The sequence below is a fragment of the Phocoena sinus genome, chromosome 11 (assembly GCF_008692025.1).
Source record: "Phocoena sinus isolate mPhoSin1 chromosome 11, mPhoSin1.pri, whole genome shotgun sequence".
Taxonomy (NCBI): domain Eukaryota; kingdom Metazoa; phylum Chordata; class Mammalia; order Artiodactyla; family Phocoenidae; genus Phocoena; species Phocoena sinus.
In genome coordinates this window covers 6,924,477-6,938,126 of record NC_045773.1, presented here as the reverse complement: position 1 = coordinate 6,938,126, position 13,650 = coordinate 6,924,477, and the positions used below count along the sequence as shown (strand labels likewise).

At 52.8% G+C, this 13,650-nt stretch overlaps 1 protein-coding gene across 10 annotated transcripts; it reads left to right on the top strand.

The window, feature by feature from the left end:
* Nucleotides 1-106: 106 nt before the first annotated feature.
* IL17RC (interleukin 17 receptor C) lies at nt 107-13,570 on the top strand. Of its 10 annotated transcripts, none has more exons than XM_032647381.1 (19): nt 682-1,053; nt 1,348-1,369; nt 1,565-1,717; nt 1,990-2,064; nt 2,156-2,265; nt 3,331-3,442; nt 3,773-3,817; nt 5,363-5,502; nt 5,727-5,786; nt 7,967-8,021; nt 8,103-8,284; nt 8,380-8,430; nt 9,346-9,436; nt 9,594-9,715; nt 9,983-10,042; nt 10,580-10,628; nt 12,581-12,676; nt 12,793-12,831; nt 12,927-13,570. In XM_032647381.1, exons 1-19 carry the CDS (start codon nt 949-951, stop codon nt 13,544-13,546), a joined length of 2,187 nt encoding a protein of 728 aa, XP_032503272.1. In that variant the 5' UTR covers nt 682-948; the 3' UTR covers nt 13,547-13,570. The 10 variants fall into 10 exon arrangements, with proteins under 10 accessions (XP_032503274.1, XP_032503272.1, XP_032503273.1 ...); XM_032647382.1 differs by having other exon boundaries at nt 8,380-8,463; nt 9,391-9,436; XM_032647389.1 differs by having other exon boundaries at nt 683-1,053; nt 2,156-2,254; nt 9,391-9,436.
* The last annotated feature ends 80 nt before the right edge of the window (nt 13,571-13,650 follow it).

The following is a 13,650-nucleotide window of genomic DNA, read 5'->3' as shown; positions in this document are numbered from 1 at the left end:
TGGGGGAAGGCTCAGCAAGACCCTGCCTGGCGGTTGTTATGCATCATTTTCTGGGCCCAAATCCACATCCATGTCTGTCATATTCTCACAAGCAATGTCTCCCTGGAAATTTCCTTGATCCTCACTGTGATCCTTCAGAGAGAAGAGAAGAAAACACAGGTTCAGAAAGGTGGTGTGGGGCCACAGTCACGCAGCCAGCCCATGGCAACAGCACAAATAGGACCCTGTTTTCCTGGCTCTGGGTCCTGGGTCCCATCCACCCCTACCCCTCACTTGAGCATAGGCCGGGAAGTGGTGAAAATCTCACGTTACGGTGCCCCTTGTCCCTGTCCTTAGAGATCATGTCCCACAATGAAGCCCAAGGGGAATGTCTGAAGGGACCTGGGGTGGCCAGTAAGAGGGGCCCCGTGGACACCAAGATCCCAGAGTCACATGGGAAGTGCAAATGCCCCAGGATTGCCTAGGGCCTTGGTTGTCTCAATGGAGACTTCCTCTTTAGGGACTCCCAGAGTGGGTAAGAGCTCCCTCACTCAGCCATTAGGCCACCACCCTCTCCAGGGGCCCCTCCCAGCCAGGTGTCAGCAGAGAAGGAGGAGAAGGGGAAGAGGAGGAGAGGAAAAGAGGGAGGGAGTGAGGCCACCATTCCGGTCCAGGCTGCTGGCTCCCAGGCCTGGTGTTGGTGGGAGGGGCCGGGTGGGGCGGGAACAGCCGGCTGCCTGCCAGGAGCCAAAACGAAAGCACTCTGGCAGGGACTGGTTGGGAGTCAGGACTCCTGGGAGAGGGCGTGCGCAAGCAGCCCAGCGCCGGGACCCCGAGACTGGGGAGGGCTTCCGGCCCCTCCTGCCCGCAGGCACGCAGCTGAGTGGGAGAAGAGGTGTGGTGTCAGCCCCCCTTCGGGGGGGGGGCAGGACTGGGCCTCAGGCCTGGGTGCTGCCTGGCACCTGGAAGATGCCTGTGCCCTGGTTCTTTCTGTCCTTGGCACTGGGCCGAAACCCTGTGGTCCTCTCTCTAGAGAGGGTTGTGGGGCCTCAGGACACTGCCCGCTGCTCTCCGGTGAGTCTGGGACTGTAGGAGTGTTGAGGAAGGCTCAGGGCTCGGTCTGCGGCCATTGAGGCCCTAGCCTGGCTCCTGCCGCTGCCATCACCGTCAGAACTGCCCTGGCTGGTCTGTCGGGTGCTGATGGGGTAAGAGAAGAATGGGGAGGGGGCAAGAGCTGGGCCTGAGCTCTTCTGGGAGGGACTTGGAAAAGGGAGCCCTAGAAAGAGGTAGGCGGGTGGGGGGGGGCCTCAGGAAAAGATGGTTAGGTTTGGACGCATAAACTCTAACTTGTCTTTACCTCCTTCCCAGGGCCTTTCCTGCCACCTCTGGGGTAAGTAGCCCTACTTTTAGAGAGGAAAGATCTTCCCAGGTGGGCAGAAGGGAGGGGAGCTGTTCAGTCCCATGCCCTCACCACCTACCCTCAGCCCAGGAAGAGCCCAAAGCTCCTTGGCTCTCTGGGGTTGTCAGGTGCAACCAGATTCTGGGTCTGAGAAGCTTCAGCTCCCACCCCACCCTTCACACACAGATGGTGACGTGCTCTGTCTGCCTGGGAGCCTCGTGTCTGCCCCAGGCCCCGTGCTGGTGCCCACAGGCCTGCAGACAGAGCTGGTGCTAAGGTGCTACAAGGATACCAACTGTGACCTCTGTGTGCGTGTGGACATCCACTTGGCTGTGCATGGTGAGCCTGTCATCCCATGACTGGGCATTGGTGCATGTGAGTGTGTCTGGAGTGGGCACGAAGACCAGGGAGGGTGTCTGTCAGGAAGCACGGGGCATCCTCAGTATTCTCCTGGAGGACACTGGCCAACGGACCCCCCCAGGTCACACTGGTCTCCCCGCCCACACCCCCGGCCCCAAGCCTGGCCTCTGCTTCCTAGCGCTGAGCTTCCTGGAAGGAACCCAAAACCAGAGCTGGGGCTAGATCTGAGCCTTGCTCTCGGGTCATTCCAGGGTACTGGGAAGAGCCTGAAGATGAAGAGGAGTTTGGAATTGCAGAGGACCCAGCGATCGAGGAGCCTAGGAATGGTGAGGAGAAACCGGCTGGCCCAACTGCCCCTCGCCAGAGCCTTGCCCAGGGCCCCTGAGCCTGACCGACCCCCTGCCCTGTTGCTCACAGCCTCTCTCCAGGCCCACGTCGTGCTCTCCTTCCAGGCCTACCCTACTGCCCGCTGCGTCCTACTGGAGGTGCAAGTGCCTGCTGCCCTCGTGCAGCCTGGTCAGTCTGTGGTATGCGAAATGATAATGAATTTATGAAGGGTTTTCACGGGCATTATCTCTTTAGGTCCTGATTCTAGCAGGGCTGTGAGCAAGTTCTTTCAGTCCTTTATGGCTCAGTTTTCCTGTCTGTAAAGTGGGAAAAAGAACAGTCCTACCTCGGGAGTTCCCTGGTGGTCCAGTGGTTGGAATTCTGCGCTTTCACTGCCGAGGGCCCGGGTTCGATCCTTCGTTGGGGAGCTAAGATCCCACAGGCCACCCGGTGCGGCCAAAAAAAAAGAAGAGTCCTACCTCATATAGCTGTTGTGAGAGTAAAATGAGTTGATATGTATAAAATACCTGGTATAATACCCAACACGGAAGAGTCTCAGAAAGTTTAAGTTTTCCTTTCTTTTGTAATCCTCAAAACTACCCCCATGAACTAGACATTATCATGCTCCAGATAGAGAAGCTGAGGCTTGCAGAGGGGAGGTCTGTGGGCTGAATCCACTTTTCCGGATTCCCTGCCATACTGTCCGTGTCTGCCCCACATGTACCATGTCTGTCCCCCCGCGGAGCTTCTCCCAGCCTCAGGGGGCTGTTCATGGTTGGGATATGTATCTCCACTTGGGCCAAGTCACTCAAACTTTGACTTCCCTCCTGTCCCCAGCCCCTAGTCTATATCGTCTTACCTGGAAAATAATGGGAGGTCACCTGCTGGTCCCCCTCACAGGGCAATCATGAGGCCCACTGAGGCACTGGGAGTGAGAACGACTTCTGTGGGGAGAGCCTCCCACATTTGTGCTGGGGTCTGGGGTCTCTGATCACCTTAGCTTTGGCACGTGACCTGGAACAGCAGGGATGAGGCAAGGACTAATAGAGTGGGGGCACTAATCCTGGCCCTGCTGCCACCCCTCCTGAGGCTGTGTGCTTTAGAACTGGAGGCCTTTGAGGACATGTTCGCAGCAGAATTGGGGGCCATACAGTATGAATGGTCATTGGTTGGGAATAGGGCAGAGGGTGAGTGGAGCAGACCATGGAGAAGAGCCTCAATTTTGAGCCCTATACCACCAGCCTTCCGCCACCCTCTCCTCACAGGGCTCTGTAGTATTTGAGTGCTTCGAGGCTGCCCTGGGGGCTGAGGTGCGAATCTGGTCCTACACTCAGCCCCGGTACCAGAAGGAACTCAATCTCACACAGCAGCTGCCTGGTAAGTGGCCCCACAGCCTGAGGGGCCCCAAGTGCTGGCCCCTTAGTCTCTCTCCCCACTGGCCACTGCCCTTCTGCTTTAACCGCCTTCCTCATCCCGGCCGCTCTCAGGCACTGTCACTTCCAGCTGCCCATAGTCAGTCCCTCATGCCTCCTCTCCCCGGGTGACATTGCTTCCCAGTGTCTGGGGAAGGTGCTTTGGGCACTGGAATAGATATGGGTGGTATTGAGGGGACAGGGAGCCCTCCCCAGGGCTCCCCATGGGTCGGATTGCCCCCGTTCTTTCTTTGCCCTCAACCCCACTAGAGGCTTTTCTGTGATCTCTCCCCAGACTGCAGGGGTCTCGAAGTCCGGGACAGCATTCAGAGCTGCTGGGGTAGGAGCTAGGGCCAGCAGGGCTGGGAGGAGGGTGGGGGTGGGTCTGGAGTGTGAGGGACCCTTGGAGTGAACTTCAGGTCTGGCTGCCACATCCCAGAGGCTCACAGAGCTCATCTATTCATTCATTCATTTATCACAAAAGAACTGCGGTAGCTCTTACTCAGTGCCGGGCATTTAGAATATAAAGGTGAATCTCTCACTTCTTAGAACAAATATGTATTAGTACCAGGAACATCTAGTGGCCCAAAACATTGTCAAGATTACGGCGCACCCCGCCCCCACATATTAAAATAAAAAGAATATGAAATCATAAAATAAGGGCTAAGAAACTCAAGGTTCTGATGATTTTTCTCATGTACTATTTGGACTTTGTTTTGTTCATATTTTTGTTTTGTATTTTCTTTTTTATCATGGTAGAACATACATACAGAAAAGTGTGTAAAGTGCACCAATTTTAATGTCCAGTTCAATTAATTTTTACATATGTATACACTTGCATAACTACCAGCCACATCGAGATAGAAACACTGTGATGCTTTTGAACTCAAATGATTTCAGCTTCATTTTCCATTTGGGTTCTTAAACTTAAGCTTGATGCCTCTTTGGTAATTCATTAAAGACTACTCAGCACCAGAGGTCTGAGGATACAGACACACATCATGGATTTCATGTCTTTGTTCATTTGGTAGACACTGATTCACTTACTCAGCAGATGTTTATTGAGTCATTACCCTGCTCAAGGAATAGCCCTAGGCACTGGAGACAAACCAATTACAAAAAAATAAAAAACAACTGACAAAAATCCCTGCCTTCACGGAGTTGACGTTCTAGCTGGGCGTCAGGGTCAGGGTGGGGATGATGGAGGACACGATAAACACATGGAGATGTGAAATATGCAATAAGTTAGATGGTTATTAGTGCTATGGAGAAATTTCAGGGAAGGGGGATAGAGAGGTTGGGAGTTGGAGTGGTCAGTGAGCAAAAGACCTGAAGGAGGTGAGGGAGGAGCCATGGGGTATCTGAGGGAAGAGGGTTCCATGTGAAGGGAATAGCCAGTGCAAAGGGCCTGAGGCAGGAGTGTGTCTAGTGTGTTTAAGTATTAGTAAGGAGGACAGTGTGTCTGCAGCAGGTTAATTAAGGACAAGAGTGCTAGGAAATGAGGTTAGAGTTTCACAGCAGCCATACTGGGGAGGGACTTGCAAGCCGCTGTAATGACTCTGGCTTTTACTCTGGGGTGATGTGGGGGCCATCAGAAGGTTCTGAGCAGAGGAGAATGATTTATTTTACAGTGGTTACAGGTACTTCTGGCTGCAGAGGGAGAAGCAAGAAGAAGAGCCCTCTCCAGACCCTATACTGGGGCCTACATGGGTTCAGTCCTGGGCTGTGGCTGAAGTCTTGTCTGACATGGAGACACAGGCTCTGCCCTCCAGGGGCCTCCTAGTCTAAGGGCTTTGAAGGAAACTCCAAAGGGGCAGTGGGTGGATATGCAGGCTTGGGTGTACAGATGAGGTGAAGGAAGTCTCTCTCTTTGCCTCCTCCGCAGCCCTGCCCGTGCTCAACGTGTCTGCACATGGCAACGACGTGCACCTGGTGGTGGACATCCCTGAGGATCAGCGCTTTGGCCTCTCCCTGTACTGGAACCAGGTCCCGGGCCCTGCAAAACCCTGGTGGCACAGAAACCTGGTGAGGCCTCTCCCTCCCCAAGTCCATTCCCACTGCAGGCCGATGCTTGAGCTAAAGTTGCAAGTGCATTATCATAGGGCACCTTTGAAAAGGACACAGCCACCCACACCCAAAGCAAGGAACATTTGTGGGGGAACGGCTGCCTGCCCGGTGTCCTTAACTTTGGCTTCCAGCCTTCCTCTTCCTCATCTTCTTCAACTTCTCTCCTTCTGCTTCTCCCACAGACTGGGCCGCAGACCATTACCTTGAACCACACAGACCTGGTTCCCTGCCTCTGTATTCAGGTAGGAGCAGAGTCCAGCTGGGTGCCCGGGGACAGGGATTAGGGAACTGGTGAGACGGTTGGCCCTCACCTTCCTGGTCTCCCCACCCTCCACACTCCTCTCTGAGATGGAAACTGTGGCTCCCTAGGGGGACTGGCCCTCCCTTGCACTTTGCTGTCCTATGTTTTCTGCTTGTATGTGCCCTGAATGCTCTTCGTGATCCTCTATCCCCAGCACTTCTACTTGTGCTTCAAGGCCCCCTTCAGATGTCATCTCCCCCTTGAAGGCTTCCACTACTCCTCCAATTCCTTCTTTGTGCTCCCCTGGAGAGTAGAGCATGAGCTGTGAACTCAGACTTATTTGAATCCTGACTTGCCATTTGCTAGCTGTGTGACCTTGGACAAGTCACTTCACCTCTCTGAGCCTGTTTCCTATCAGTAAAATGGGAATAAACAGTACCAGGCTCACAGGGCTGTTATAAGGAAGTGTGCCACTTCCAGCTTATATATGTTATAATAATATATTCTCCCTCTGATTATACATTTAATTGGTCATCAGGTCCCATCTGTTTTAATCTCTGACATTAATGTCTTTCATTCCCACTACCTGAAATGCCCTCACTTCCTTTCTATACACCCCAATCCTTCTTTTCCATACACCTCAATCCTTCCAGTCACCTCTTTCCCAAAGCTTTTGCCCAACCTTCTGGCCTCTTCTGTCTCCAAATCTTGCATTTCTGCCTTTTCTTTTCTATTTATCATTTATCACTTGTTTTCTTATTTGGGCACCTGTCTCTTCTTGCATACCACAAATCCTCAATAAATGAGTGATTGATTTATTAATTTGTATACATGTCTCATCCTTACTACAACTGTGAATTTGTAATTTCCTTGAAGGCAAGGAAATGATATCTATTCTAATTTAGTAATTTCTCCAGAGCCTTGCATAATAACTGGTATGTAGTGGGTGCTAATTAAGTTTGTTAAGTGAATGAATGAGTGAATGAGTGAAACTCTACTGCCTAGCACAGTGATAGGACATATAACAGACACTCATGAAATGTTTGCTGTGATATAAATGTCCTCACTGCCAAGCCCAATGCCTGCTACGTAGTAGGTGCTCTTATACATTTGTTGTATAAATTAATTTATTATCTCTAGTGCTTTAGAACAGGGCTAAGCCAAGAATGGGTGCGCTTAAAAAGTCTATTGGGTACTTCCCTGGTGGCACAGTGGTTAAGAATCCGCCTGCCAATGCAGGGGACACGGGTTCGATCTCTGGTCCGGGAAGATCCCACATGCCATGGAGCAACTAAGCCCGTGTGCCACAACTACTGAGCCTGCGCTCTAGAGCCCGCAAGCCGCAGCTACTGAAGCCTGTGCGCCTAGAGCCCGTGCTCGGCAACAAGAGAAGCCACCGCAACGAGAAGCCCATGCACCACAATGAAGAGTTGCCCCTGTTCGCCTCAACTAGAGAAAGCCCGCACGCAACAATGAAGACCCAACGCAACCAAAAAAAAAAAAAAATGTCTATTGGAAGAAAAAATGAATAAATGGACATGTCCTTAACGCTGTGCTGAGAACCTGTGCTAAGTAGGTTCTCACAAAGTGATTGTGGATTTAATTGTTAAAAGTCCCTATGCCTACCACAGTGCTAAGACACATAGTAAGTACTCATTAAAAATTGGTCGAGTGAAGATGTTGCCAGATGTTGGCATAGGTCTTGCTAGAAGAATAAATGTGTGCAATTCTAGGCCCTTGTAAAGGGCAAAAAGACTTGGGCATATGTTGGTGAAATACATCCTCCTTCCATATCCAGTATCCCAGAGGGATTAGTTCCAGGATCTCTGTGGATACCAAAATCTGCAGATGCTCAAGTCCTTTATATAATATAAAATGGTGTAGTATTTACACATAACCTACTCACATACTCCTGTATACTTGAAATCATTTCTAGATTGCTTATAATAACTAATACAATGTAAATGCTATGTAAACAGTTTCCTGCAGGCAAATCCAAGTTTTGCTTTTTGCAACTTTCTGGAATTTTTTTCCCCGGAATATTTTTGATCCGAGGATGCAGAACAGCGAATACGGAGGGCCAAGGAGCACTGACTGTATGGGCTGAGTGAATGCATCCCCAGGGCTTAGCAGAGTGCTGGCTGGGTTGAACTGACCTGTAGAGCCCCGTTTCCTTTCTAGGTGTGGCGTCTAGAGCCCGACTCTGTCAGGACCAGCATCTGCCCCTTTAGGGAGGGTGAGTGGACCGGCTCTGCCAGGGCGGGAGCGGTGCGGGCGGGACCTGGTGGCACGCAGTAACCAGACCCTCTCCCTGCAGACCCCCGTGCACACCGGAACCTTTGGCGTGCCGCCCAGCTGCAGCTGCTGCCCCCGCGGGCCTGGCGGCTGGACGCGCCGTGCTCACTACCCGCTGAGGCCACACTGTGTTGGCAGGCACCGGATGGGGGCCCCTGCCAGCCGCTGGTCCCACCGCTGCCCCGAGAGAATGTCACTGTGAATGTAAGCGAGGCGGCAGGAGGTTCCCGGGGTTGGGGAAGGAAGGGGAACCTAGGGGCCCAAATTTAATGACCCCACCCATTACCCTCTTTCCACAGAAGGCTCTTGAGTTCCCATTGCTGAAAGGCCACCCCAACATCTGTGTCCAGGCAAGAAAGGGGCGCCAGAGAGCCAGGCTTGGGGTCAGGACCTCCGCGGACTCCCAGACAGTCACTGTCTTCTGAATCCACTTTATCCTTGGGTCCCTGGAGCAAAGTGGTTACCAGCTTCCTCTTTAGGGTTTCCACTATTTACTTTACCGGTGCATGGCGCGGGACCCTGGGCACTTCACCTCTCTGAACGTCAGTCTCCTCATCTGTGTAATGGGGATGATAATAGTAACTACTGAATACTTCATAGAGTGGTTATGAAGATTAAACAATGCTTCATCTTAGCAACGGGCACAAACTAAATTCTCAATAAATGTTAACTGCTTTGATTATTGCTATAATTATCCTATTTCTCTACCTGTAGAAATGGGTTGCTTTATAACTTCGAAGGGTAGTTATAAAAATATTAATTCCAGATTTATTGAGCCATTATGTTTCAGGCACTGTTTTAGGCTCTTGGAATAGATATGTCAGTGAATAAAACCAATAAATGTTCCCACCCTTAAAGAGTTCATATTGTAATGGAAAAAGGCAGACAATAGGCATAATAAGTAAATTATACAGTATGTTAAAATTGTATATAAATACTATAGGAAAAGGTGGGGAAGGATAAAGGAGGGTTGGAGTTGCAATTTCAAGAGGGGCAGTCAGATGAAGCCTCTTTGAGAAGGTGGTTAGGTGAGAAGGGAGTGTATAAAGTGTTCTGTCAGAACTGAAAAGAGTTAATTTACGGCCGTAAGGCCCTTTAGCACAGATGACCTCACAAGGCTGAGGCTGAGAAAGATGGAGTGATTCCTAATTACTCAGCCTTGAACCCAGTTCTGCCTAAGGTCAAGTCCAGAGTCCAGACCCCACCCCCCAACCTGACAGGCCTCCCCTTGTCTGTCCCTTCTCTTCTGGTTTTTCTGGCTTCAGCTTTTGCTTTTCCTCGTGCCCCTAACCCTGGCCCCTTCTGAGCAGGTGAGCACCTGGGAGAAGCAGGAGCTACAAGAGTGCTTGTGGGCTGGTGAGTGGGACCTGGGGGAGGCTGGGGCAGGGCCACTGCAATAGGGGTGGACCCTGGAAGTGCCAGCTCCTGGGGGTGAAAGTCAGGCATGGGGCAGGGGAGTGGCAGCCCTCAACCAGGTTGGGTCTCACTCAGAGTGGGCTCTCACCCTTTCCAGACTCCCTGGGGCCCCTCAAGGATGACATGCTGCTCGTGGAGACACGAGGCCCCCAGGACAACAGATCACTCTGCGCCTTGGAACCCAGTGGCTGCACTCCACTGCTTAGCAGGGCGTCCACGGTGAGGGATGGGGGACCCTCCTTCATGTCCCTTTCCAGCTCCACTTCAAACCTGGCCTCAAATTTTCACTATTCAATTTCCCTTCCTCTGTGCCAGGCCCTGTGCTTGTCTCTGGGAATATAGGGGTAACTCAGACCTGGGCCTTGTTCTCAGTGGTCTCTGAAAAGTCTCCCAGACCATCCCCCCTACTATTCTGCCCAGCTGTAGCCTGGTGGCCTCCTAGGTGTGGTGCCTCTAGGTGACAGCACCCATCCCTTGGCTTGGCAGAGGGCAGCTCGTCTTGGAGGGCCGTTACTACAAGATGTGCAGTCAGGCCAGTGTCTTCAGGTGAGTAGGTGGCAGGAGGGCCCTCCCCAATGCCCAAAGGCAACAGGCCTCAAACCCTGTCTTCAACCTCTTCTACCTCTTCCTGTGCCTAGCAGGAAAACTGTCACTCTTCAGGGGCAGGGGCCTCCTCATTGCCCCTCTAGCATCCACCCACCATCTGTGTGTGCTTATTTTGTGTCCAGCCCTGGGGAAGCTAAGAGTTGAAGAAGCATAGTTCCTGTCCCCAAGTTGCTCGTGGCTGAAGAGACCAGCCAAGAGATAACCATTGGGTTAAGACAGCTAATAACCAATGTGCTAAGCTTTGGGTTCCAGGGAGAGCTTCAAGGAAGGTTCTTTTCATGTGGGCCCAATCTGGCACCAGTAGCAAGGTACAGTCCAGGAAATAGGCACAGCATAAGCAAAGGCAGAGCAGCTTGCGGCTACTGTGTGTGTGTGTGTGAAATATGCATAGCTGAGGCTGGAAATTTGGGACCACACTTGATGGGTGTTGAATACCAAGCTGGGGGCTCTGGATTTGGTTTCGTTTGTGTCTTACAGCTGTGGGACGGTGACCTGGGAGCACTATGGGCCTGCCCCATGGAAAAGTGTGAGTATTACAAGAACTGCCCTTCTTCTCTGTACCAGGAGCTGGAATCTTGACAGGGACCATTCCTGGGGGGAGCATACACAATGGCCTTAGCCTTTCAATCAGAGGGTCATTGCTTCATTAATTCAAACACCACAGGGGGCGCTTGCAGGGATCCCAGCATCACCAAAGAGACACGTTCCCTGTCTCCACGCCAGCCATAGAAGCTAGAAAGACATTAGCTAAACAATCATTTAGGAAGTGTGGGCTATTGAAGCATTCACTATAAAAGTGTCCAAAGCCCTGAATGCATATAATGGGGACCTGACCTAGTTCAGGGGAAAGGCTGGAGGTGAACTCTGAAGGCTGAGCTAGATGAAGGGGGAAGAGATGCATTTCTGTGAAGACTCTGGGGTGCTTTTTTGAGGAACTCCAAGGTAGCCAATGTGGCTGGAGGGTCTTGAGAGATAGGCCTCTGTCATGAGATTAGGATGCAAGGGCCATGTAGGGACTTGGGAGCTGATGTAAGCAATTTGGATTTTATGTTATGAGTAGCAGGAGCTTCCCAAACGGCTATAATCAAATTAGTATTTTTTAAAATAAATTTATCTATTATTTATTTATTTATTTTTGGCTGCATTGGGTCTTTGTTGCTGCTGCGTGCGGGCTTTCTCAGCTGTGGCAAGCAGAGGCTACTCTTCATTGAGGTGTGCGGGCTTCTCATTGTGGTGGCTTCTCTTGTTGCAGAGCATGGGCTCGAGGAGCGAGGGCTTCAGTAGTTGTGGCATGAAGGCTCAGTAGTTATGGCTTGTGGACTCTAGAGCACAGGCTCAGTACTTGTGGCGCACAGCTTAGTTGCTCCGTGGCATGTGGGATCTTCCCGGACCAGGGCTCGAACCCGTGTCCCCTGCATTGGCTGGTGGATTCTTAACCACTGTACCACCAGGGAAGCCCCCAAATTTGTATTTTAAAAAGATCTCTGGGGGGACTTCCCTGGTGGCACAGTGGTTAAGAATCCGCCAGCCAATGCAGGGGACACGGGTTCGAGCCCTGGTCCGGGAAGATCCCACATGCCGCGGAGCAACTAAGCCCGTGCGCCACAAGTACTGACCCTGCACAAGTACTGAAGCCCACACACGTAGAGCCCATGCTCCGCAACAAGAGAAGCCACCGCAACGAGAAGCCCGCACACCGCAATGAAGAGTAGCCCCCTGCACGCCACAACTAGAGAAAGCCTGCATGCAGCAACGAAGGCCCAACGCAGCCAAAAATAAATAAATACATTTATTTAAAAAAAAAAAAAGATCTCTGGGGCTGCCATGTTGTAATGAATTAGAGGCAAAAAAGAGTCAGAAACACCAGTTAGAAGGCTGTTGCAGTCATCCAAGAGAGTGAGGTCAAGGGTCCAGCAACCCTAGGCTTAGGGGGCAATAATCTTTTTTTAAAAAAACATTTATTTATTTATGTGTTTGGCTGCGCTGGATCTTAGTTGTGGCACGTGGGATCTTCACTGTGGCATGCGGGATCTTTAGTTGCAGAATGTGAGCTCTTATTTGGGCATGTGGGATCTAGTTTCCTGACCAGGGATCCAAGCCAGGCCCCCTGCATTGGGATCACGGTGCCTTAGCCACTGGACCACCAGGGAAGTCCCTTAGGAGTCAATAATCTTAGCTGACATTTGAGCACTTAATATGCCCAGCACTCTGTTCAGTTTTTTATGTGTATTAATACATATAGTCCTCACAGCAATCCTGTGAAGTAGATATTATTGTTATCCCAATTTTACAGAGGTGAACTGAGGCAGAAGGGGAAGTCACTTATCCAAGGTCACCCAAGTAAATGGATCTATGTTCATACACTGACCCTGTGAGCTGTGGACGTCGGGCAAATCTCTTCATTTCTCTGAGCCTCGTTTTTCTCCTTCGTGAAGTGGGGGTCTCTCACAAGCCTGTCTTCTCCCCTGGGTCTCCTAGACATCCACCGGCGCTGGGCCCTGGTCTGGATGGCCTGCTTACTCTTGGCCGCTGTGCTTTTCCTTCTCCTCCTCCTCAAAAAGAACCACGTGAAAGGTGAGCGCTTCCCGGCTCCCCATTCCCCAGGGGCAGGACTCGAGTGGACCTGGGAGCTGGCCAGGAGAAGGCGGTGGCTGGGCTCACCGGCTGCCTCCGCTCCTCTCCCCTCACAGGGTGGCTGAGGCTCTTGAAGGAGGACGTCCGCGCGGGGGGTGAGTGTGAGCCAGCTCCGGGCGGGGGGCGGCCCCCAGAGGGCCGGGCCTCGGGCCAGCTCACGTCTCTGCTCCTGCTGTGTTCTTTTCCACAGCGGCCGCCAGGAGCCGCGCGGCTCTGCTCCTCTACTCCGCCGACGACGCTGGCTTCGAGCGCCTGGTGGGCGCCCTGGCTTCGGCGCTGTTCCAGCTGCCGCTGCGCGTGGCCGTGGACCTGTGGAGCCGCCGCGAACTGAGTGCGCAGGGGCCCCTGGCCTGGTTCCACGCGCAGCGGCGCCAGACCCTGCAGGAGGGCGGCGTGGTGGTCCTGCTCTTCTCGCCCGGGGCCGTGGCGTTGTGCCGCGAATGGCTGCAGGACGCGACGTCGGCGCCCGGGGCTCACGGCCCGCACGACGCCTTCGCCGCCTCGCTCAGCTGTTTGCTGCCAGACTTCTTGCAGGGTCGGGCGCCCGGCCGCTACGTCGGGGCCTACTTCGACAGACTGCTGTCCCCAGACGCCGTGCCCGCCCTGTTCCGCAGCGTGCCGGTCTTCTCACTGCCCTCACAGCTGCCCGAGTTCCTGGGGACCCTGCAGGGGCCCGCAGCCCCCCACCCCTGGCGGCTCGCGGAGAGAGCGGAGCAGGTATCCCGGGCCCTGCAGCCCGCCCTGGACAGCTGCTTCCGGGCCCCGGGGACGGGACGCGGGATGGGGCCTGAGGCAGAGGACAGGACTTGAATAAAGGCAGACGCTATTTTTCTACCCGTGTCTCCCACGTGTGTTTAAGAGACCCAGCCGCTGGGCCGAACTGTCCCCGTATCTGGTATCCCCGCGCCCCTTTA

Coding starts and splice junctions, on each gene's coding strand:
- IL17RC (XM_032647383.1), top strand. CDS start 433: ATGGGAAGTGCAAATGCCCCAGGATTGCCTAGGGCCTTGGTTGTCTCA. Junction 2,065..2,155: donor GATCGAGGAGCCTAGGAATG/GTGAGGAGAAAC, acceptor TGTTGCTCACAG/CCTCTCTCCAGGCCCACGTC. Junction 8,022..8,102: donor CATCTGCCCCTTTAGGGAGG/GTGAGTGGACCG, acceptor CTCTCCCTGCAG/ACCCCCGTGCACACCGGAAC.